Here is a 26,461-nt window from a genome sequence, read left to right as displayed (position 1 = left end):
TTTTTTTAAGACCTTGAGCAAGATTAAAATTAGATGATCTTTGAATGGTTGGTAGAATTCACCTGTGAAGTCATCTGGTCCTGTAAACCCTAATTATTGATACAGTGAATAATAGTTTTGCTGTTTTACATAGTAACAGAAGTATCATGAAGAGGACACATCCTAAGAGGCATGTTGTAAAGATCATTTCTTTTATTGTTTGTAAATTGGATTTGATAATTACAAATGTCCCTTCCAGATTGAATGAGATTGAAGTTTAGAAAGATTTTTGAGACATCATAAAAATTTAAATAAAATAGAAATAAATCTTTGGATATTTCCAGGGAGAGCAGATATTACTCCACATTCAAAATAATAAACGAATAAAGGTACTTGGTTGTCAAAGTAATTGGAATTAGCCATGAATGCTTCAAAGCTACTTTGACGGATTATCTTCCTTATGACAAGCAATAATGAGATAAAGGTTGGATGAAAGAACATACTTGGAGTTTACAAGCCATTTTAAGCATATTGCCTATCTTCCCATTTTTAAATCATTAAAATGATATTGTTTTATCATACGAAATGAAAGCTAAAAAAAGTTACCTTTTAGACTTTTGGAGTAGACAAAAGAAATCTGCATATTTTTCATAAAATTAATTACAACATTTAAAATTTCCCCAAAACTGAGGAATACAGAACATAATCTCTAGATATATGATCAAAACTAATAGATGTAGTACAGCGGGTGGAGCTCAGTTGGTTGAGCACTTGCCTCACATGTAGGGGGGTCCCAGGTTCAATCCCCAGTACCTTCTTAAAAAAATAACAATAACATGGCTTAACATTTAAAAAATAATAATAGAAGCCAATTTAAAGTCATTGTTTAACATTGTTTAAGCACCCACAGTACCTTGAATAAGTTGGCAAGATAAAGAGTGAGTAAAAAATAAGACAGTCATGGGAAGATGATAGAGTAGGAAGCTCCAGGAATCAGTCCCTCCCCCTGAAAATGATTAAACAGGCAGGAACTGTCTGAATGAACTATTTTGAAATTCTGGAGTCCAGTAGAACACTGTTCAGCATCCAGGAAGTGTAGGACAAAAAGGCGGGTAAATTGTGGTAAATATCATTGAATTGCACTCTCTGCATGGTGGCAACTGTTACCCATATTATAACCTCATAACAGGTAGCAGTAAAGTATTGGCACAGCTTACTGGTGTCAGTGTGAGATATAAAAATCCACGTATGCAAAATCCAGGGATGTATGATCTGAGCTTAGATCATTGGGGTCCCAGTTCTGAGGGCAGCCATTGTTCTAACCTGCCCTGGACAAAGGCAGTGAAGGAAACTTAAAGATAGTACACGTACTTAGAGCTGTGGAGGATAACTGAGGGCCTGCATTTGCTCAGCAGGTGCCCAAACTAAAACAACTTTGGGGAGCCTTGTAGTAAGCTCCTGGTACCCTTCCTGGCTCCTGCCTTACTCTTTCCCCAGGAAATTTGGAGCCAGCCATTTCTCCCTTTGTAGGTCCCTGGCATTGTTTTGGTTGGGAAAGACTGACTTGGGAAACTCCTCTCAAGGGTACACCATATCCCAGAATTTGCCCTCCAAACAATATCAGGTTGAGAAAGCAAAGGCAGAGTAAGAAACAATTAAGTCAGGTAGCCTGAGGCAAAGCCTTACCTGCTTTAAGTCCTGCAAGGGAATAGCCAAGAGAGGTAGAAGTTAGTTTCCTGGGAAGTGGAGGAGGTGTTAGAATGCCTGTAAACAGGAGAACTCCTAAGGCCACTAGCAAGCACAAGACCAGGATGAAGCGCAAGTACAGAAAAGACAGGGAGGTTCCTGCAATTTGTCTTGGGTTCACCTTCTTGATAGGAGTGCTAAACTCTGCAGGAGAGCATCAGTCAACACAAAGTCAATTTGCAAAGACTGTGAAAGTTGTTTTTTGCTTAGGTTTGGTTATTTTGACACTCTGGAAAATCTCTGTCATATTACTAGCTGGATACAACATAAAGGAACAGACATCTCAGGGAATAAATCCCAGAATTTTAAAAATATTTTAAAATATTAAATATTTAAAATATTATAGTGTGCAACAAATACATTAAAAGACAAAAAAAAAAGAAACAGGTAGTGATGACCCATCTAAAAGAAGAGATAAGAGTCAAGAAAATACAAATGAAGAAAATCAGAATATGGACATACCAAAGACATTTAAAAATGATCTTCAATATGCTCAAGGACATGAAGGAAAAGACAGAGAATGAACAAAAGGAGATCAGGAAAATAATACATATACAATATGTATTATTTTAGTAAATCTTAGTAAAGAGATAGGAATTTTAAAAAGGAAGCAAATGACTAAATAACTGAAATGAAAAATTCCCAGTAGGATTTCAAGAGCAGATGAGAGTTGACAGAAGAATGAGTGAACTTGAAGTCAATAAACCTAAAATGAGTTAGTCTGAGGAGCAAAGAAAAAAAAAGAATTAGAAAAAGTAAAAATAACCTACAAGACCTGTGGGAAAACAATCGGTGTACCAGTATATGAATAATGTGAGTTCTAGAAAAAGAAGGGGTAGAAGCAATATTTAAAGAAATAATGCCAGAAATCTTCCCAAACTTAGCAAAAGACATGATTATGCATATCCAAGAAGCCCAGAAAACACCAAACAGGATAAACTTGAAGATAAATAAACCCTGCCACATACTGGTCAAACTGTCAAATGCAAAGGACAAGGGGAGAATTCTGAAAGCTACAAGAGAAAAACAATGTGTTATATACAAGGGAATACCAATAATATTAAGTGCTGGTTTTTCATCAGAAACCTGGAGGCAAGAAAGCAGTGGGTTGGAATAACTAAAATGCTCAGAGAAAATAATTGAAAACCCAGGAATTTTATATCTGACAATACTTTCTTTCACAAATGAGAAAATGATCAAGACATTCCCAGATAAGCAAAACCTGAAGGAGTTCATTACCACTAGACCTGTCCTACATGCAATGCAAAAGAGAGTTCTTCAGACTGAAAGGAAATGACACTAAACAGTGTTTGAAGTAGAATAAAGAAATAAAGACCTCTGGTAAAGTTAACTATTTGGGTAATTACAAATGCCAGTATTATTATATAGTGGTTTCTTTTGGTATTGAACTCCATTTTTTACTTCTTACAGGTGCTAAAATGCAAATTTATAAAAAAGTAATGGTAAAGCTATATTTTTGAACACTCAATGTACAAAGACATAATTTGTAATAAGTACAAAAAAAGGTAGGGGATGGAGGAGTATAGGTGTATATATATAAATAGATGTATAGAGTGTACGTGTAAGCTATTGAAGTCAAGCTGGTATCTAATCAAATATGATCGTTATATATGTAGGATGTTAAATTTTAAGCCCCTGGAAACCCAAAGAAAATATATGAAAATATATATCCAAAGAAAATAAGAAAGGGAAAAGCCAATCATCAAATTTATAGGGAAGATTAAGCATCTCCAAATAGCCAAAAAACAACTTGAAAAAGAAGAACAATGTTAGAAGACTCCCACTTTCCAATCTTAAAACTTATTACAAAGCCACAGTAATCAAAACAGCATGGTATTGACACAAGGATAGACATATAAACCAATGCAATTGAACTGAGACCTCAGAAATCAACCCTCACATTGATTGCCAACTGATTTTTGACCAGAGAATGAAGACCACTCAATTGGGAAAGAATAATTTCTTCAACAAATGGTCCTAGGAAAACTGGATCTCCATATGTAAAAGAATAAATGTGGATCCCTATCTCACACCATATACTATGTACTTCTCATTCTTCCAACAGATTCCACATGAAAAAAGGGACAACAGGTTGTGGCATGGCCCTGAACCCATAGCAGTTTAGTCTTTGGCAGTGACACTCTAATGCTTGCCCACCAAACAACAACCATTCCAATGGCCTTAGCCTTTTTGGGCCCATATCACTAACAAGTTGAAGTAAGCACCAATGATCTTTCCTTGATTTCAATTTGGCTATTTCCACAAGCGATTTCCTGCCCCATGGGCTTGAAAGAGGAACAACCTAGCAACACCTTAATGTGAAACTTCTCCAACTTCTACAACATGTGTGTCCAATCTGAAAAATCAGAAACAAATCAGAAATTTCCTTCTAAACTTTTTTCCACCTCCAGAATTTCTGGGCTGTAGGAACTTGAAAGGTAGCTAATTTCTGGGTTTCTATCAAGGGAGACCAAGAAAACAGATTATCCGTAGGACTCCTATTCTATGGGACATGGTTTTGTATTCAGATTTAAGGAATACAAAAGTGAAATACAAAAGAAAATACATACACATAAACACACACACCTGTCAAGCCAACACACACACACCTACCAACACACACATACACACACATCCATATCTTTGCCATTACTGACCAAATCTGCCTCTTCTTACCTAGAACAGAAAAAAGTCCCCATTTGCCTGTGATTTGCACATAACCTAATTTTCTCAGAACTAAGAGATTTGGGCAAAGAAAGGAAAGTGTCTGAAGCCAGAAAAAGAAAGCCATTTCTGGAACTATAAAAAGATTATATCCAAGAAAATATGACTGATACCTTGCAATAGCCAGAGGCAGTGTGCAGGTGGCACAACAGATGAAAACCTCAGCTACATGAGTATCCCTGATGGCAATGACTCACCCCCTTGGGGAGGGGCAGTTCCAGTCTACGATAGCTCTAAAACGACCTGTTCCATTTTAGCAGTGCCCCTAATGACCTTGAGGTGTAGGCCCAGTAGAAGATTTGGGTCAAGCTCCTGGAAGCAACTCCCTCCCCCCAAACACACACACACGTACACACACTGCCCTACCACCACTAGGGGCCTAACTTCCCTTTTGGCTCCGGAGAGGGCTTTCTCTGGAATGGGGATGATGTATGTCTCAGCTGGACATCCTAGAATCATCATAATCACAGCACATCCTGCATTCCTAAAACTGGAATCAAAACAGGCCCCTACATAGAGGCTAATCCAGAATCAGAGTATCTCACCCAGTTGTTTTACTTCCCCATATAATTTCTGTTTGAAACACACACACAAAGACAAAGGAGAGGAGTCTGGGCTCCTTTATTAAAGTCATATACAACTGGAAGCAATCAGAGTCAGAAATATATGCAAAGATGTTCAGTTTGCCTTTGGGGAAATTCGTGTGCAGCCAAACCTCAGAGGACAAAAAGGATCCAAGGAATTAAGATCTCTTGAGAAAAGAAAAAAAAAAAAAAATCATCCAACAAGATTTCATCATGTCCTGGTAAGTTTGTGTAAACTTGGTGCTTGAGGTAAACCAAATAATTAATGGCTACATAACCACCACTCTATCATTTACATGGCCCAGCATACAAAAGTACAGACATCTGGTAAGGAATATTTTAGCAAATGGTCTACATACTGCTTCTAAATCATTTCTAAATTTATGCCTACAAAGCTTTGAAATTGAAGTGTATTCCCAACCATTCTACCTGGGCAAGGAATCACAGTCCTATGAACTCATAGAATGATACGAACAATGTTGAAATAGGGTTTACATATTTTTAAGATTTCACTATTCTGGTTCAGGTCAATTTTTTTATGATTAAGTAGATTTATTCTCATATGGAAAACATGATCCACATAATCATCAGGCTGAGACATTAAAACTTGTACTGTTTTGCCATTTTTTTACTTGGGTTTTGCAAAAATTTTCCCCCATAAATGTTCTACTTGGCAGGGGGAGCGGGGGGGCATGGCAGTAAATGACAAAACAAGTTTATTTTGAGAAATATTGCCAATATTATCAATGGCTATGACCAATCTTTGCATTCAAGGCAATCTGGGGAGGCGGACTTGGACCAGTGGTTAGGACATCTGTCTACCACATGGGAGGTCCGCGGTTCAAATCCTGGGTCTCCTTGACCCGTGTGGGGCTGGCCCATGCGCAGTGCTGATGCGTGCAAGGAGTGCCCTGCCAAGCAGGGGTGTCCCCCGTGTAGGGGAGCCCCACGCGCAAGGAGTTCACCCCGTAAGGAGAGCCACCCAGCGCGAAAGAAAGTGCAGTCTGCCTAAGAATGGCACCACCCACATGGAGAGCTGACACAACAAGATGACACAACAAAAAGAAAACACAGATTTCCATGCTGCTGACAACAGAAGCAGACAAAGAAGAAGACGCAGCAAATAGACACAGAGAATAGACAACCGGGGCAGGGAGGGGAGAGAAATAAATAAATAAATAAATAAATCTTTAAAAAAAAAAAAAGGCAAACTGGAAGATGTGCAACTGTTTGGGATTGGTAAATAATCCATAGCTGGCTGCTTCAACTCTCTTAAATATCTCAATTTGTAGTCCATATAGCAATTTGGACCTAGAATTAAATATCTGTCATCTGATGGCACAAGGTTTAGGTTATAAACTTATGTGGCAAAATTTCACCTTGGTCCAGCGTCCTCAATGTTTTCCTAGGCCAAGTGCCCAGGAGCCTGGGGCATGGCTGTAGTGGATGAACACAGGCTTGAGTGACCAAGCTGGGCAGCCATCTTTCAGAACTCCATATTTGAAAGGAGCATGCCACAATTACTGCCCAATCTCGGCAACAAGGTCAAAGGCAGAAAGAACCCCCTCAGATTTCTGCCAAACACCTATCACTATCCTAAGCTCACAGTGATAGTATTAATTTGCAGATTGGGGTTCCTAACACGTCTGTCAATCACTTCTTCACCTGCACAAATTTGTTTGATTGCTGCCTTCACACAAGTCTTTTTCTAGAAGAAATACAGAAGTTTTCAAATTGCCATTTTATTATCACATATCATCAATGTCCCAGGGAGCCTAAATGAAAATAAATATATAAATGACATATAGGCATAGATGCCTTCAAATTCTTCAGAAAGGCACTAAATATAAATGATACTACTTTCATATTGCAAGTTTAGCTTCAACCAAACCATACCTGGTAGTCATTTGGGCTCTTCACCAATATTTGAGTCCCTCCTTCCTGGCATATATGGTAGGATTATGCTTCCATCCTTGAACTCCAGTACATAACTTGCCTGGCTAATGAATATAAGCAGAAGCATCACCTCCAGAAGGAAGTTTTAAGAGCCTGTGCCACTTGACCACATGCCTTTCTTCCTCAGCCACTATGTTCATTAATGTTATTAAAGTGGCTGCTCCATCAGCCTCGACCCCTGTATGAAGGTGACAACAATACAAGATATAGAATGTGAGCAAGAAATAAATGTGTTGTCTTAAATCATTGAGCTATCTGGTTGTTTGTCACTGTACTTATTAAAACAGATTTCACTCCCTCCAACACTCCCCCACCCAAAAAAAGCTCCTTGAGAGAAATTGGATAATCCAAATTCTTAAAAATTAGAGTTAAAAAATCTCCAAGAAAGCAGAGCTCTCCAGCAAAACATAAAAAGTACTTGACCCATTTGTCAAAATCACTTGCAGAGTTCCACTTCTTTTCTAGGACAAAATATATAATCAAAAGCAGAGCTTCAAAGGGGTTTCATTTGGAGTAATCCAACAGACAAATAATTAGCTGCCAATGGCTCCTTTGTGATTGAAGAGGGCCAGGCTGACCCAAGGGGAGAGGGAAAAATCAAAAAGAGAAACATCCAAGCAAAAGCAGCATCTGAGATCTGAAACAAATCAAAAAGACATACTACACACTCTCATTTCCAAGAGTTAAATATGAGTCAAGAACACGTGTGTTATTTACCAACAAGAAAATGCAAACAGCCAATGTCTGATTGATTTCGTATGTGCTACAATCATAAAAATGTTTGTGTCTGGAACGTACGTTTGAGCATTGTGCTCAAATGTGGCAGTTTATAAACCTGATCACACAAAAAATACCTATATCCTACAAAAATGTTTCGCTTTTAAGCGTTACAACTCTGGAGGGTTTTCTTTATTGCAGGGAAGAATTGCTTAAGGTTTCTTATTTAAGTATGGGAGTAACTGTACGTTTTTAATTTGCAGAGCTTTTAAGCGGTGACTCAGTGAGGGATGATGTCATATGTTATCCTACAACTGCTCGTATGGTTCTCTCTTGCTCACTTAAACCATTCCTTCTGTTGCTATGGCAGACAATACTCCCCGGTTTTCATCTTTTCGTCAGCTTCTTCCCAGCCAGCCACGGGCAAACAGCCCTACGAGCAGTGGATGAAACAGGAAGTCTGACAGCTTGAGTCTGCAGTGGGACCCCTAGTGTTTTCCCACTCCATGTCCTGGCATCGTTCCCCAGAAGTACAAACACACACACAGAGCTCCCATTGTTGCAGCCTTCCCCAGCCCACTGATCCTAATATGGAATGCAGCAGGAAACCCATGATTTCCTGACACTCGGCAAGCTGGAGGAAGCAAAGGAAAAACTCCATTAAAAAGCCCAGCTTTCCTCCATGTTAGATGTGAAGTCGGAAAATGGGAAAGATTTAGCAAAATAACACCGTGTCTTCAGCCAGGCTGGAAGGAAGAGAGCAGGGTGAATCCTTCAGGCTGCTGAAATCTGTAGACGTCCCTAGAAGTCCCTAGAAGTCTGTAACATTGAGGGTTTCTTAACTCAAACTGTCAGGGGAAAGGGACAGACCCTTTAAATAATCACCACCCCCCAAGTGTGAGTTGTCTTTCTTTACCAGTATGGCAAGCAGGGCATATGCCAGCTACCTCGGACATTTCTGTATGATCCAAAGTACCCAGCGTAAGGCACAGTAAACTCAAGCCTGGCACGTTTCACGTGCTTTGGAAGAAACAGGAAAAGCAATAGCAGCAGCAGGAGTCACAGCAGCTGGAGCGGCAAGCATGAACTGCAAAGAGGGAAGTGACAGCAGCTGTGGCTGCGGTAGCAACGAGGAGAAGAAGATGTTGAAGTGTGTGGTGGTGGGTGACGGCGCCGTGGGGAAAACCTGCTTGCTGATGAGCTACGCCAATGACGCGTTTCCAGAGGAATACGTGCCCACTGTGTTCGACCACTACGCAGGTAAGCAGAGGTGGAAAACCTGCCTGGGCACATGGGGTAACTGATGTGGGAGGCAACACCCCAGGCTCAGAGGGGGCTGGCTTATTTCTAATGTCATTATTGGATGGGCCTGCCAGTCACCAGGTAGCATTAACAACACAAAACCCAGAAGTTTGCTGAGATTGTTACGAGAAAAATTTGTATATCATTTTGTATTTCACACTTTCTCTTTCTCCCTTTAAGCAAAAGAGAAAAACTAGGGAGACACTCTAGAATCTGTCCTCTAGGCTTTGGGGCCAGAAATTTTATTCAACATTTCCCTGAAGATCCATCACATTTTTACTGTGAACATATTAAAATGAAGTATAATTGCATCACAATTCTTTTTTTCAAAAACAAAAGCACTAGATACACAATAGATGAAGTTTCCTTGCCACTTTTCAACTCATACCATTCATAAATGAAAATGCCAAGGTTAATGAATATTAGAATACTCATTTTGCAATAACACTTGATGCCATAATACTGTTATTTCATTTTCCTGGGGTTGTAGGTGGGGGCCCGGAAGTTCTAAAATATTTTGGATCTCTGTTAAGCAATCTGCCTTCTAAGTAGAAGAAATATAGTTTATATATCCGTTTTAAAAAAATAAAGGACAGATAAAAATGAAATCTGAATTATTTTAAAATATGTTCGAAAAGGACAAAATTGAGCATAAAATATTTTAAAGTATGATAGTTAAGATAATGTAGTCACAACTTAATTCTTTCAGCAGACTTCTATTTTGAGTTTTCTGAAGTTTGGAGATGTATTTGTCTGTGTGAGTACTAAGATTTTCCTTTTAATTTCAAAACAAATCGTAAGTTCCTCCAAAGCAAGTTTATGAAATTCCTCAAACTTACGTTAGCCTATATTTTACAAGTTTTTTATAACTTTTTTGAACAGAGTGATCATAGTGGCAAATTATCAGCAATTTGAGATTTTGTAAGAGGAAAATTCCTCTTCCTTTATCGTGGCTTTCGGTCAGATTCAGCCAAGGGAAATGGCTCACAGGAAACCTGTGTGAGTGTTTGGTTTACAGTGTGGCCCTTTGGAATCCTCTTTCCATAGGAAGTAACTTCTTTTCCAGAGCTAAACAATCACGTAATTCTCTTCCTCCACTTATACTTACATGATTTATGACAATATTACATAGCAGATAGAGACAAAAACCACAATGAAAATAGCCATTTCCCAGCAGGTCTTTCTACATTTGTAGAAGTTAATAGCAGTTCCGTTGTGGACTCCCTCAAGCTTCTCTGAAAGTATGATGACTATGTCCAGAGAAGAATGTTTTAAGGAGAACAGAATACAGAAAAGAATAAATAGCTTTCATCTTGAGGAAAAAACTAATTAAAAATTAATGGGTTTGTATCATAAGAAGGTTCCTCAGATTCTTGACCTGAAAACATCTTAGTAAAGATTATTTGCTCTATTCTTTACTTCTGCCAGGAAAGGGAAACATTATTTCATAAACTTCTAGATCAAAGATGGGACCCAAAGTCTACTAAAAGAGAGACTTAAATGCATGTGAAAATTATATGCCCAAATTCTCATGTGTTGGGGGAACCGGTTGCAGCAAATGGTGAGAAGAAATAAAACTATCTTTAAAGGTAAAGTCAGCTTATTGAAAAGAAAATTTGAGATTAAACAAAGACTGAACCACTAGAATCAAATTATTTTATATTTCTATTATGTACATACTTGCAGTTGTTTGAATATCAAAGCATCTTAAAGATCCTAATATTTTACCTCCCAAGGAATCAGAGCCACTGTACCCAAAGCAATATTTTGCATATAATAGGCATTTCTAAATATTGTTGCTTTTGATTTGCACTTTGAACCTCTTCAAGTCCACAGTTATCTCATGTGCTTTCAATCAGGTTAAAAAAGGAACAAAGTTATGAGCCATCTGCATCTAGAACAGGGATAAAAATGGCCATTTCAATTAGCAGAGGGGGCTTCTCTGCTAGTCTCTGCAAAGACTCTAGTCTCTCATAAAGGATCTGATTGAATGTGAATCCTTATGCAGCTACATGAGAATCCACACTCAATTGTAAAAGAACTAACTGCTCTCTTCTGCATTTGGAGCCACTATCCGGTTCCTGGGTTCTACTGGTACATTCCAAAATGACAACCTGCAATCAGGTTACTGAATCTTTAGAATACTGCAATTTAGATTGAGAAAGATTTTTCACTAATAGCTGACCATCATAGAAAGGAGAGATATAAAAGTAAAGATGGAAGTACCACATACTGTGTAAGATGGTGAGTTCTGAAGCCAGATGGTTCAGTTCCAACACTAGCTGTACCACTTATTAATTGTGTAACCGTGAACAAGTTACTTAACCTCTCTGTGTCTCAGATATCACATTGAAAAAGCATGGACATTAAAGGTATCTGTCTCATGGATTGTTTGTGAGAACAAAATTAATTAATCCATGTAAACTTCTTTTAACTACCTCATACACAGTAAGTGTTAGGTATGTGGTGGCTATTATTATTAATAAAAATAGTCTTAAACTTGCACACAATTCTGAAAAGGAATTAAAACTTAATTAAAAGATAAAGACTACATCAAAGAAAAATGTAAGTCCAGTAGTATCTTCCCAATGGAGTAGGGTGTGTGAAGTATAAATACCTGTTTTCCTCACTGGCTTATCTTTCTACATCTTCTTTGCTGCTAATGTTGGCATTAGCTAAGTGTTCAACTAAATGTTGGCATTAGCTAAGTGTTCAGCCCTTCCATCCTCTTTTCTTCTCTGTGTATGCTTATGCCCTGGTTCATTGCATCTAGTCTCATGGTTTTAAATCTCATTTTTACTAATGATTCTCAAATGTGTATCTCTACCTCTCACACCCTCTTAAGGCCCAGACTCATAGGTCTAATTGCTCATTTAGATATCTAATAGGCATCTCAAACTTAGCCTGTCCAAAACTCAATTTTTTAATTGCACCAATCTGCTCCTCTCCTAGTCTTCCCCCATATAAGTACATGGCCCTTATCTTCTACCCAGTTGCTGAGACAGAAAAAGTTAATATTATCCTTGACTCCTTTCTTCCTTTGGCACTTCCCTCTTCCACCATTCAAACCATTAGTTATTATCCCTTGCTACTACCAATCAGCTTTATAGTTGAAACACATTTCAAATCTGATCACTTCTCACTACCTCCATTGCCTTTACTCTTTTCCAAGTTACTATCATCTCACATCTAAACTACAGTAATTTCCTCCCTTTTCCCTGCTTCCACACTTGCCCTGTATAGTCAGTTCTCCACATAGCTGGCAGAGGGACTATCCACAGCCCAAACCTTCTAATCACTTCCATTCATAGTCCATCCTCTATCATGTTCTAAAAGGCATTCCATGACTTGGCCCTATTATCTCTTTCAAACTAATCTTCTAACATTCTCCTCTTCAGTATTTCTGCTCTAGCCATACCATCCATCTTCCTATTCATCAGACACACCAAGCTCTTCCCTTCCTTAAAGACTTTTAATTGCTCTCACCCCTGCCTGAAATTTATTCCCCCAGATTTGCTCCTAGAATGGTCTTCAATTGACCACGTTTTTTAACGTGAGCACATGTACATATGTGTGCACACACAGAACCGCTCTTTAACCTCATATCCTGCTCCATTTTTCGCCCTAACATTTAACATTACCTGAAATTATATATTTATTTATTTATCATTTTATCCCAAATGGAATGTAAACTCCATGAGGGCAAAGACTTTCTTGTTCACTGCTTTGTCCTCACCTTTGCAAACAGTGCCTGGCATATAGTAGACTCTCAGTAGAAAATCACTGAATAAATAAATAAATTAAAGAAAGAACATCCTTGGTTGAAAGTACAAATATGAGGACATTCTCTCATGAACTATAACAAACATACAATACTAATACAGGGTGTTAGTACTAGGATGGTTTGTGGGAAAAATACAACAAATACAAACTATGGACTATAGATAGCAATAATATTTGATGATGTTCTTTCATCATTTGTAACAAATGTGTCACAACTATGAAGGTTTTGGTGATGGGGTTATGTATGGGAATTCTGTATGGTATGCATGATAGTTCTCTAAAATTTTGAAATAAAAAAATTTTTTAAATTAATTAATTAAAATCAAACTTGGGAAGTGGACTTAGCCCAATGGATAGGGCGTCTGCCTACCACATGGGAGGTACAAGGTTCAAATCCCAGACCTCCTTGACCCATGTGGAACTGGCCCATATGCAGAGCTGATGCGCACAAGGAGTGCTCTGCCACACAGGGGTGTCCCCCGCATGGGGGAGCCCCACGTGCAAAGAGTGCATCCCGTAAGGAGAGCCGACCAGCGCAAAAGAGAGTGCAGCCTGCCCAAGAATGGCACCGCACACACGGAGAGGTGACACAACAAGATGACACAACCAAAAGAAACATAGATTCCTGGTGCTGCTGATAAACATAGAAGTGGTCACAGAAGAACACACAGCAAATGGACACAGAAAGCAGACAACTGGCGGGGGGGAGAAAGAAATAAAAAATAATAAATTTTTAAAAAAATAAAATAAAACTTAAAAACAGAATGTCTTAATCATCTTAACTCCTCCAACACTTAGTTTCTGGTCCAATAAAACTTTGATAGATAAATGAATAACAAATTCCTAGCCAAATAATTATTTCTTTCTAAATTAACATATAAAATATTTATAAAATTTATTATAATTTTCAACTCTTTTGTTCAATCTTTAAAAATCTTTTTATCTCTACTCTAATTATAATACATTATTGAATTTTTTAGACCTAGGTAGAGAGGGTCATATCTATAGAATAATTTAGCTCTACTATGTGCAAGTTGCATTTGGAGACAGGGTTGTGCTTGAATTCCTCCATTTGCTTGCATTCAAAAGCAGACCACAATTTTGGGTGATGCACTCAAACACTTGTAGTTCTTAGGTACAGAATATGTCTCATAGTAATCCCAGGCTGCCTTGAGGGCTAAGATTAAAGATCAGGGTCAGTGGGATAAAGATAGAAAAGGCCATTCATGCTTTAGACAAGTGTGCCTTAGAATGTATCTCTGGTACCGGCTTTCTGCTCCCTTCCCAGGATGATTCAAGATGTTCTAACCACTTTTAGAGCCTGTGTAACTTAGCTTGGAATAACCACATTTCCTCTCACATCCTCATTATCTTCTATCTCTAACTTTGAGTTTTATAGCGGATACCTCACTGGTAAAATATCCTTATCAATAAATGTTTCATGTGACATGTGACATAAGAATAGGACTTCCATTATGAGTTTAGTTAGATTGTATGTTGAGTGTAGTTTGTATGTTTATGTGCAAAAGTATGTAAAATAAGCCCATTCCAGCTGAAACCCATGCATGATAGACATGATTCACCATTTTCACCATCCTTTGTATTAGAATTAACTTCATCTGCAGATCTTTCTTCTTTTAGCCATCTGTATGTTTCTTTGTCAAAACCCACCTAGCTTGGAGACTCACTTTAAGTCACTATTTGCAAACCCAGCCTGCCTATACAGGAAATAAACATAATTCATGGAAAAGGGAAAAAATCTTGTTACCCTATCACCTGAATGAGATGTAATAGGAAATTTTATTTTTACAGAGACTTAAAAGTCACTTCTTTTCACCAAAGTAAATGAAGACCAGTCCAAGACAGACTCTGTTGCAATCTTAATTGCCACAGTTGGAGAAAAAAAGTATGTCCAATCCACAGGAATAATAAAACAATAACATTAAAAAAAAGAGTAAGTAACAACAAAGTCCTAGACTTATGAAGGGTTGTGACGCATTCCTACCCATTTGGGAATATTAACACAGGGGTTCCTCTTTTGCTCTTTCTGAAGACACCCTAGAGTCTATGGAAAATGGATGAAATTTGGTTTGCTTGTAAGCCAGAAAGAAACCTAAAACAACTCTCATGGGACTATGAAATAAATCATCAAGTTTTGAAACATAGATGAAAAAAATGAAAGAAGCTTAAGAAAGAGGAAATAAGACGGGTCAGTCACCACACCAGCATGGTGTTCATTTCCATCTTTTGTTCCCTTTGGTCCTTTCCTTCTGCCATTTCTTGGGGCAGGTTCCTCTGTTGGGGATGTACCAGTTAGCCCCAGAGTAAGGGGAAAGAAAGAGGGAATTTCACATTCCCTGGTTCTAGGTTCACTTTAAAGCTTAATGCCTTTGGATTTTGTTTTTTTTTTTTAAGGAAAAATAAATATATATATATATATATGGGTTTTTTGGAGGGGGAAGGGAAATTTTTTTCTCTTTGATTTTTGATAAAGTGGGGTGTGGGGAATTTTTAAATGCTATAGTCCCAGGTTTACCCCATTTGGGGCAGCTATTTAAGATGTTCCACCTGGCTGGGAGCTCCTCCTTCCTCCCCCAGGGACCCTACCCACCTTTTCCTCTGGCTTCTTCTCCTTTTCTATGAGGAATTCAGATGTTATAACTTTTTGGAACCTCGGATTTTTTTTTTTTTTAATTTGGGTAGGTTTGGGGGTCCAGATCATTTTGACCCCTTGGGGAAAACTAAGATGAGGGGAAAAGGAAAAGGGGAGGAAACCTCTCTTGTCCCACCTTCCACCTTCAGCTTCTTGAAAATGGGCCCCTGTGGAATAAATCTGCCAGATTTTATAAATGCTTAAAAAAAAAACAAGAATGGGTCAGCCATTCACTCTGTTCATTCTAATTGTAAGGACTCTCCAAAAATCAAAGTCTTGTTGGTATCCAATCCCCCAATTTGGGGGCAAGTGTGATGTGTTTCTGATGCTTTTCCTGGGCCCTGGAAGGGCACACTAAAGACGCAGTGACAGAAATCATATGGACCGTTCCTTTCACAGTCTACCTTACAATGCGTATGAGCACAAACACATTCAGGGCCTTCGAGGGTGGAAACTGCGCTCAGAAAGCCAAGGCATACTGTAGAGAAGGCAAAGAGTGAGCTGTGCCTTTTAGGAGTAAGAAAGGAAGGAGAATACGAGAGAGAGAAAAAAATTAAGTATCTGTGAACAGAGTCGCACAAGGAAAGCCAAGTTCTCGAGGTTGGAATGTGCATCTGTAGCCCGTGGCCCTCCTGCATTCCAGCTTTAGCTGGCACCAAAGCGAAGCCTGTGATGAATTCAGGGCTTGGGGAGCAAGCCTCCTAGCCCCACACGACCTGGCTGCCTTCACCGCCCAGGGCAGGAAATGCTTCCTGAAAATCACTGTGTATTTCCTTATAGAATTTGGGCTTCATGTAAACAGTATTTCATTTCTGAGATAACTTTTTCAAAATCTGCCATCTCTCCCTCTCCTTCTGGAGCAAATAAAATTTGGCTCTAGAGCAAGCTCAGTAAGTTGGACTTCTATGTTTTGGGTACGGTTGCCCTTTTCTACAAAGGCAGCAAGAAGATGGGCTACAAGCATAAGACCTCTCAGGAAAGGACTGGTAAGAAAACTTGACAGAAATTATCTCCCTCAACAATCCTAAGCCCAAGATCCGCAATATCTGGGGAATCCCTACCCTTTGTATGAGGTATGAATTCAGATTGGGCTAAAACTTTACTTCCTCACAAACAAAAATCCATAGCCCCCTCTGTGTTAGTTAGCAGAATCCAAAAAGTTAATTTTCTGTGAAATACAGTCAGGCCAAATCCCATCTCGAATTCAATAGGAGCCAACTCTGAGTCACGGAGTGGTCAGGCACTATGCCTGAATACACTGAAGTCAATCAACTTTTTGGATGCACCCATTTTTCATAAAACAAAAAGATGTGATTCAGATGTATTTTTGTCTTGGATCATAATATAGTTTTACCCATGGTGTTTTTCATTTTCCCATCTCAGTATGAATTATAGCCATGTGTTTTCCTACAAGTAGCATGGTGGTATTAATTATGATATTGGAATGCCACTAGAATATGTCAGTAAGAATAAGAATAGCTATACACTTATTATGTATAATGCTTGCTTTATTTCAGGCATATTTGAAATATTTTTCATATTCAACTCATTGTCTCCTTACAATGATCCCATGAGGTAGGTACTTTATTTTCCCAGTTTTACTAACAAGGAAACCAAGGCACAAAGATATCAGTTAATTTGTCCAAGGTCAGAATGCTTGTAGTTGAGTAAAGGGAGATCATGGCACAATTTAAAAAAAAACATAAGTAGTCATGGGTTTATAGCCGATTATATTAATCATATTTCTACTATGTTAGTTAAGTTATGTCAAGCTGCTCTGACAAATACACCCAAACATGTAAGGGATTATCATTTCGTAACAGTATTCCTTGCTCATGTTATGGTCCTAGGCATATGTTGAAATCAGTAGGACTGCTTTCCTCCCTGTGACCTGTGCTCCTTTCATCTTTTGACCCTACCATCTTCTACAATCTTAAAGTTATCTGCATTTAACAGGAATAAAGAGAAAGAACATGGAAGAGTTCAAATGGAAAGTTTTATGGGCTAGGCCTGGAAGTGACAAGCATCATTTCCAGTCATACGCCATAGGAGATAACTTAGTCATATGCCAAGAGTGACTGGGAAATAAAATCTCCCTATGTGCCCAAAAGGGAAAAGAATGGATTTTGGTGGAAACTGTAAATCTCTGCCTAGGTCAGACTCACTAGCCACCAAATATTCTTGCACACTTTTAACCACATGCAAAACAAACTCACCCTTTTCCCTGGGACTACTCAGAGTCCCATCCACTCTGCCCTGGCAGTGGGGGAAGATTTGAATTGACTCTGTTCTCTGGGAGAAACTTCTTTATCCATAGTTCTCTGCTCTCCCTGTAACCCAATGGGAGGTTTTCCTTCCTTGTCCACTATCTTCCTTAGCCCACATCTGAACTGGGCCTTAAAGAATATGCTTTTCTTGGCAGCTGCACAGCTTTCACAGACAATTTCTTGCTTGTGCAATCTGGGGGCCTCAAGTTGTTCTTCTACAGTTATAAGCATTTTTAGTCCAGGCTTGGTATTTCTTTTAAAAAATACTGCTCCCAGGAGCAGATGTAGCTCAAGCTGTTGAGTGCCTGCCTCCCACATGGGAGGTCCCGGGCTTGGTTCTTGGTGCCTCCTGACAAGACAAATGAACAATCCAAATCAGGGAAGCTGACATGGCTCAGTGATTAGGCACCATCTTCCCACATATGAGGTTCCAGGTTCAATCCCCAGCCCCCAGTACCTAAAAAAAAAAAAAAAAAAAAATACTGCTCCCATAAAAACTTAACATGCTTGTGGTAAATTCCATGTGCCAGTAACCACATGTAAGACCAAAGTATGTCTCTCCTATACATACATCTTAAATATGTTTTATTTTCCTGCTTCCTCTAGCCAATACCTTTCTATCTCAAATTAATGATAGTTACCTGGAGGACACATGCAACAATTGCTTATATTAGAAGGCAATACCCTGGACTCAGTAAGAACTTGACTTATCTTCCATGTTCCATAGCTAATAGTTTTACAAAATGTTTTACCACAATAAAATAAAGATCTTCAACTTTCCATCTTGCTCAATTTTCTTACCACCTTCCACCTAATCGCTAAAAAGTAAACACATATTTCTTGTGTTTTTGTAACGATGACACAGCACTACCAAGCTAAGATGTTATGACAAATATACCCAAATATATAAAGGTTAAAACTGATAGAAATCTATTTCTGGCTCACATCACAGACTTGGCAGGTGTTCAGGTTGGTGAGATGGTTCGGTTCCGTGTGATCATTCAGGGATCTCCTTTTTCTATCACGAGACTCTGCTATCCCCTTGGACTTCATAGTGCTCTGCATCGAGACATAGTAAGATGAAATAATATGAAGGAGTGAGGTCCAGGTGTGGGCCAGGACTACAATAGGCCTGCATAATCTCCATTCATATTTCACTGGAGAAAACTCAGACCAAAGACCATATATAACTGCAAGGGAGGTTAACTGTGTGCCCAAAGAAGGAGTGAGTAGATTTAATGACCATAGTCACCCAGTTCAAATTGCTTACTTCAAATACTATAGTTTGATAAACAATATAAACTATTCTAAGTACCATGTTTAATTAGCTATATTTTTTTTAAGATTTTTTAAAATTTATTTCTCCCCCATATTTCCCGTTGTCTGCTCTCTGTGGTCCATTCACTGTGTGTTCTTCTGTGTCTGCCTGTATTCTCATTAGGCGGCTCTGGGAACCAATCCTGGAACCTTCCAGAGTGGGAGAGGGGCAATTACTCTCTTGCACCACCTCATCTCCCTGTTCTGCTATGTCTTCTTATTTTCTCTATTCTTTGTCTCTTACTACATCATCTTGCTGTATCAGCTCTTCATGTCAGCTGGCACTCCTGTGCAGCATGGCTTTCCCATGCTGGGCAGCATGCCCATTCAAGGCGGCACTCCTGCACAGGGCCGCATTCCCACGTGGACCGGCACTCTGCATGGGCCAGCTCACCGTGTGGACCAGCTTGCCCTCACCAGGAGGCCCTGGGCATTGAACACTGGACCTCCTATATGGTAGATGGGAGCCCAATTGGTTGACCCATATCTGTTTCCCTAATTAGCTATTTTTTCAACTGAAAAATGACTCACCTCTATTTCTGGTCATAAGAAAAGTCTATTTGTTAAAAATGTAGATTATTGGTTCCTTGCTAAGGCTACTAAACCAGGTATGGTTTAAGAGAAATAAATGCAAATAAAAATTTTGAACATATACCCTAAGGCATTTCTTATTAGGTGGAACCTATGAAACCTCCATTTTGGGGGTCAAAACCAATTGAATATCACAAGTTCATGTACTTCAATCTAAAGTAATGGAGCAAGTTTAAAGCCCTTTTTATGCTATAAAGCTCCTAACTTTCCTATAAATCAAGCCAAAAGGAACAATTCCATACTCTACCATACATCAGTAAAATGCAATTTAAAAGCAGATATACATACAAATATATATACACATTGACTTGAGAGTTTCTAACAGGAGAGATTGTGCACACAGAAGAGGACTTTAGGGCAACTTCAGAAATGGCTGGTGAATTCCTGAAGGAGGAAAAAGGGCACCCTCAACAAGATCCGTATCCAGGGCTAGACATAGAAAGACCCTGGAAGAAAGAGAATATGCATGGCTAAGAATCAGAAACTGCTGGGAAAGGGCCTATGCAGGGTGGGCAGAGACCTCAGAGACTCAGAACAGAGACCAGAGGGAATTGGAAAGCATGGCAGAAAGATTAACCAGGCAAATTCAGGTGTACCAAGTACCAGCTGCTGGGAGAAAAGCCTCAGGTATGACTGGCAAAGCATCTGAAGTGTAAATCACTGTTTGTTGAGCATCTGCCTATAAAATGAATAGTCAGCATGACTGTAAGACATTCAAAGAGTCACTGCGGAAAATTAGAGGACACCCACTCTCATGGGAAGAAGTAGAGTCTTCCAATACAGGAAAGAGCCTGGGATCCTTGGAATGGTTCATCCCAGGACTCCAAGTCCAACAGGCAAACAGGACCTTCTCCTTTCCTAGAGCTGGTATAGCAGGATGTGAGAGGGTTTGGCTGCTCGGCCTGTGTCCAGCGCCTAGGCTGCTCTGGGACAGCTGTCCTTTCCTGGCCATGAAGCTGAGGCTTGGGTTGATACTTTCCTGAGAAGACCAGACAGGCGCTATCAGTTCTGGGGCCAGCTGCTGCCTCTGTGTGCTACTGCCTGATCCCTAGGCCAGGCCATCCCAATAAAGTTTTGAGACTTTGACTCAGGAAAAACAAAACTAAACATTAAATAAATAAATAAATAAATAAATAAATAAATAAATAAATAAATAAATAAATAAACAAACCAACCACACACCTATTGTAGTTCTTCTATAACCACCCAACCCTACAATTCTGAAGTGAACAGTTAACATCTGTTTCCCCTGTCTATACAGCCTTCTCTTCTTCATACTTTGACCTAACATTTGGGGAAAAGGAGAGAAAAACAAAAATAGCTTGCTAGGTCCCCAAAAGCTTCTCCTTGGACTATTATCTGATTTCTAAAAGAAAAGGGGTATAAATTTGAAAAAGATAGGAATTTTGGAAATGTGACTCAGGTACTCTTATCTAGACAACCAATGGATGAGCATTCTTGAAAGTGGGGATGCTACTTGGCAAGAAAAGTGGTCAACGTGGCATGCATAATGTCAAAAATGGTATCTGATCTTTTTGCAGTGATGTTTATAGTTTATTCATAAAAAGTAGCAGGTGATTATTAATTAGCTGAGTATTTAACAATATATAAAACCCTGTGTTATCTTTGAACCTCACACTATTGCTAAAGAATAGGTATCCCCATTTCACAGATGAGAAAATTGAAGCTCAGAGAAGTACTTTGTCCAATGTCAAGTAGTAAGAAGTGGCAGAATTGTTATTCAAATCTGTCAGCTCAAATGTCACCTTCTCAGGATGGTCAGACCATCCTGACTAAAACAGAGTCCTTTTCATAACTTGTTTATTTTCTCTATAGTTATCTTATTTTTTATATCATGTATTTTTTGTCGTCCCCTAGAATGTTCTTTCTATCTTGTTTAGTCTATTATATTCAATGCCTAATAAAGAGCCCACTATGCTTGAGGCACTCAGAAATGTTTATTGAAGGATGAATGAATAAATAAATGAAAAAATGAATGAATTGAAAGGATGACAACCATGTACTATACTGAAATTAGCACCCTATGTCAACTCAACAGTCAGAATAATTTTCTACAGTGAAATTATCCTAGAAGGATATATCCTAAGCATCATGAACATACATTCAGAAGTATGTATTGGTCTTATTTAAAACTTGCAAAAAAATTTTTTCTAGGGGAGAAATTCCAAAAGATTTTGCTTTCTGTCAAATTTTAAATGTGTGAATTCTGAGGTGTTTTAACTAGGCATAAAGTTGGTTTCCTAATTATGTTAGATTTTTGTTTTATATACCATTTTTGGATTGTATATCCTAGAGGCAAATAGAAAAAATTAATTTCTTAAAGAAGTGTGTACTATATAACATTTTTCGAATAATGAGATTAATTAAGAGGAAAAATAATAAGCAGTCAATCTCCTTAGAGTAAACCAAGTGTAAATCTCCTAAGAATTATAAATGATGTTTATAAAATGCAATTATTCATTTCTCAAAAGTATACCAATTTTCAACTGCAAGAGATGCAATGAACTTGAATTTATACTTGTCAAAGTATGGGCTATTAGGAGGGGGGTAAAAGCCTATGCTTTCTGTCCTTAAGACTCTCTGCTTCTATTGGTTTATCTTGCACTATCAGCCCTAAATACTTCTTTCCTCAACTAAAATGAATTTCATATGACATTTACAATAGTTCAAGCTGCTAAATGAGAGCCTTAAGAGTGTTCAATGGTAAAGGTATTTTCAACCAAGTTTTCAAAAAAGACAGAGACTAGGTGTTAAATCTTAAATGTCAATATTAGGCATAAACCTTGCTATAGAGGTTCATTTATCCTCTTAATAACTCTCCACACAAAGTTCTCTATTTTTTAAAAACTGAAAAAAACCTGATAGCAAAACCATTTCCTCTCCCTCTAGCTCAGAAAAGATGGAGAAATGGCTCTTAATGTACTTGAAGACTAAGGAAAGTTTAATGTTTGTCATCCTCAGACTATTCACCCAGATCCTTCCAACTTCCTTCATAGATATGTGAACTATCCTTTTTCATTGGCTGTGTCTTGTGAATTCACTTCATAAGTCAGTCACGAGCCACTCGCATTGCAAATCCATAGCCAGTGTGCAGTAACTACTACAATTTTTTTACAGGATTGGATATCTTGTCAAAGTGGTTAGGTTCAGTCCTAATGGAATGTAGAAGTCTAGACTACACGATCTCTTTATATCATCTCTTTCTTTTGCTTTGTTTCCCATTATTCAAATTAAGTTAGGTCAAGCTGTCTAAATGTGTAAGACTGGAGTAACCAAAATGAGAGTACTATATTTCTCTCCCAACATTCTAATAAATCTCTACACAAAATTTTTTTATCTTCTCAATTAAATTATCCCCAGCTTGGTCTACATTATATCATGTAAAAACTTTCAAAAGACAGGGTTTCTTTGAATCCCAGAATTAATATAATTATGACTTCATCATATGACTTCATATGGCACACTAAAGAACCATACTCAACCTTGGCTCCTAAAGTTGACTCATTTTTTGGTATTACAAGAGACATTTTGGCCCCAGGGATTACCATAGATCACTGTATTCAATAATTCTGAACACTATCATTTTAACACTTAGTCTCACTAGGATTTAGAGTTTAGTAGATTACAAATTATCCTGTGTTATTCTCAATGCTTCATTCACGTCCTACCAGTTAACGTTAAAAGCTTGTTAGAGGCAGTGCACACAAGCCCCAAACCTCCTATTTATCAGCCTTGCCAATAACTACAGACTGAATTCCAGTTTAACAAAAGACATTCTATTCCAGGGTAACCTAGAACTCGGTGGATTTTTCTGACACAGGGAGAAATCTTAGGCTCCAAGCTGTAAACAAACGCTGAAAGAGAACATGAGTTATTTTGGGCCCTCCTATAACATCAGCTAACTTTAAATATAGTAATTTACACAGTAGAAGAAATTACTTCACATTGCGCTATTTCTATATGTGTAACCTCTAGTGATTTCCCAAACTTTAAGTGATGTTCAAATATTAAGGCTTATGGTGGTACAGAAGAAGCGGAAATGGGCTTATAGACATAAATAAATAGATGTGTAGTTTTCAAAGTATCTGTACAACATTAGGTAAAACACATATTATTTGCCTTCAATGTCATAAAGAGCTATAATCCCACCGTGGTTTTCCTTTCTGATATTCTTTCTCCCTCTGTTTTCCTGTCTTTCACTATTCTTATGAGGAGTTTAAAAGCCTGTTCCTCTGAAATGAGAGAGATAATTTCTCTTCTATTAACAGAGACACTTAGCACCACCTTTATAGTCCAAGTCTGGTTATCCCCACAAACCCTGTAATTAACTCAGAGCTCAGCGAGAGAGAGCACAAAGTAAAACATTTTGATGGTGAGAAGGATCAGCCCACAGAATGATCCATCTGTCCATTAAAAGTTGTTAGCATTTTTTTTCCAGTCTTTCTGTGTTTTCCTACTTGTTTTTTTTTAAGGTTCCTAAACTTCCGATGGCAATGTGTTAAGAGTTTTCTTCCCCTCTGAATCTCCTCTATCTGGTGAATTTTATATGAAGGGCAATGCACATCTAAGAGCAAGGCTGTGATAGAGTAACTTGCCCCTGATAAGCCAAGTTTTATGCTAAACCTATTTAAATGTTATCCTTCATTAGGGAAAAATTCTTAAGATATATTTTAATAGTATATGTGAGATTCATAGAAATGCAGTTATGGAAATTATTCTGTGATGCAAAGGGACAGAGGAAGGACTGCGTATTTCTTCCTTGGTGAACTAAGCAATGATTCAGAAGGAATAATGCAAGTCTACCCCTGAACAATGTCTATCAAATCTATGGAGAGAAAAAATTAAGTAAAACTTTTCTCTGCAACTCTTCAAGGACAAGATTCTTTTGGCCCTAAACCCTAGGCACTCTTTCCACTTGACTTCATTAGAATCCTTTCTTTGGTGCAGACAGAGATTCTCCTCTATCACTCCCCTAACTTACTGTTCTTTTCTTATTTTAAAGTCAAGTCTCAAAAACACAATTCCCTCTACTCCTAAGTCTGAACACCGGCATAGGAAACACCCAGTCCCTGGAATCCTTGTTTGAGTGACTCCAGCTCATTCCCCAGAAGAGATGCTGGTTGAAAACAGGATCTGCCTGGAGTCCTGTTCCATTAAATCAGAGTAGGGGCCTAACACAGGAGACAGAGCTGGATATTCTCAGAATAGATCCAAGTTTTCCCTGAAATATAAAAGATAGCTGTTTTAGCTTGACTTCTCAAACTCCTTTCTCCTTCATACATACTCTCGCTTAATGGCTAAAGATACAGAAATTCAAAGAGCAAAGCTGGAATTATTTACTAAAGAATCTGAAGCTATGTCGTATCTCTAAATGCCTGTATTTTGGTACTCAGTCTCTTGAGACAGTAAGCTCCCCAAGCTTTCCTACACCTTCTTTGTTATCTCTCAGCTACGTGATTGCCACCCTAAAAAGTTGCTTATCCCCTCTGTCAGGCTACTGTGCCTAAGGAGGCAAGACTCTTTCCCCCTGTCACTTGGTAATAAATGCTGATTATATATCTAATACCAGGGAATGGTAATAAAGGATATAGTGCCTTTCCAGTGTTGGGAACACAATGGGTGCCCTAGAGATGAGAATTACATTATACGTCGCCTGTGGACATGCCAAAGGAGATCATCCTAAACTGTAAAGTGAGGGATTTAGATTAGATAAAGTTTAAGTATGACTTTGCTGTAAAGTTTACAGAATGGTTTTGACATCTTCCCCTTCAGAGGATCTGAAGAAGATTTGGATGCAAGTGGACCCTCTTCATAATGGGAGCAGCCTTATGTTATCATCGGTCTCTTTGATCAAGAGAACAAAGGCAGAGAAATACAGCTCTTTGAAAAGGTGTTTTATTATTTCTTGCCCTCACCACCTCTGTGCCTCTAAGTATCTGGAAAGCAAAAAAGGAGCTAGGGAGTAGGAAAGAAAGGACACAGAATAGCTCCCCTTGCTCTCAGCTCACCTAACATTGTTGAATGGCAAGTGACAAGAATGAGTCAGAGCAGAGTTTGGGACTCATGGGGGAAAGAGTTTGTTTCTCACTGAATTCAGAGGTGTAAGCCATCTGTGAAGGTGCTCCATCTTGGAGACATGTCCTCCAAGTTTTATTCCCCCTGTTGAGTAGAGTTGAGAAGTTAGGAAATGATGGTCAGCTATTGGTTCTGGCAGGACATTTGGGCTGGGGAAGAGGCCCTTTCATCCCCCCCGCCTCCAAGGCCCCATTCATCTTCTCACTCTGAACCCCCAACCTTGACAGATAGCTCTTCCTTAGTGTTACAGATCACTTTCTCTCATCTCTACCCAAGTTCTGCATTTATGCATAACATGTTAAGCAATTGCCCTACTCTGCCATCAATCATCTCAGATGATTCACAAACATGCATAAAGGAAGGGGCACATCCGGTGAGTTTTGCCTACAAACCTCACTCTATCATCCTTGGATCACAGTTTCTCTCACAGGGAGGTTATTCTCTGCAGTTTCAGGGAAACTTGTGAAATATTCATAGAGGCTAACTTCCATACATATCTCATCAGTTCAGGGCTGGGTAAGGCGTTTTCAAAATGTGTTACGACCTTGAATTTCATGAACACCTCTGGAAGACTGAAATAAGCACAATCAAACTCATTGTTGTTTTTGACTTTGTGTGTGTGTGAGAGAGAGAGAGAGACCCATCCCAACTCTCTTGGTAGATAGGAGATATTAATCTATTAATCAGGTATTGTCCTCCAGTATCCTCACCCAACTCTGCTTTTC

The 26,461-nt window shown here is 38.6% G+C and overlaps 1 protein-coding gene across 1 annotated transcript in view; it reads left to right on the top strand.

The window, feature by feature from the left end:
- Window positions 1-8,345: 8,345 nt before the first annotated feature.
- The window catches only part of RHOJ (ras homolog family member J), a 95,619-nt gene continuing 77,503 nt past the window's right edge, over window positions 8,346-26,461 (top strand). Inside the window, exon 1 of the mRNA XM_004455330.5 lies at window positions 8,346-8,987. Coding sequence (XP_004455387.1) covers window positions 8,810-8,987 — 178 coding nt within the window. The 5' untranslated portion in view covers window positions 8,346-8,809. The remainder of the gene's footprint in view (window positions 8,988-26,461) is intronic.

Source organism: Dasypus novemcinctus, chromosome 3, assembly GCF_030445035.2.
Source record: "Dasypus novemcinctus isolate mDasNov1 chromosome 3, mDasNov1.1.hap2, whole genome shotgun sequence".
NCBI classification, from domain to species: Eukaryota; Metazoa; Chordata; class Mammalia; order Cingulata; family Dasypodidae; genus Dasypus; species Dasypus novemcinctus.
This window is presented reverse-complemented; position numbering and strand designations above follow the sequence as displayed.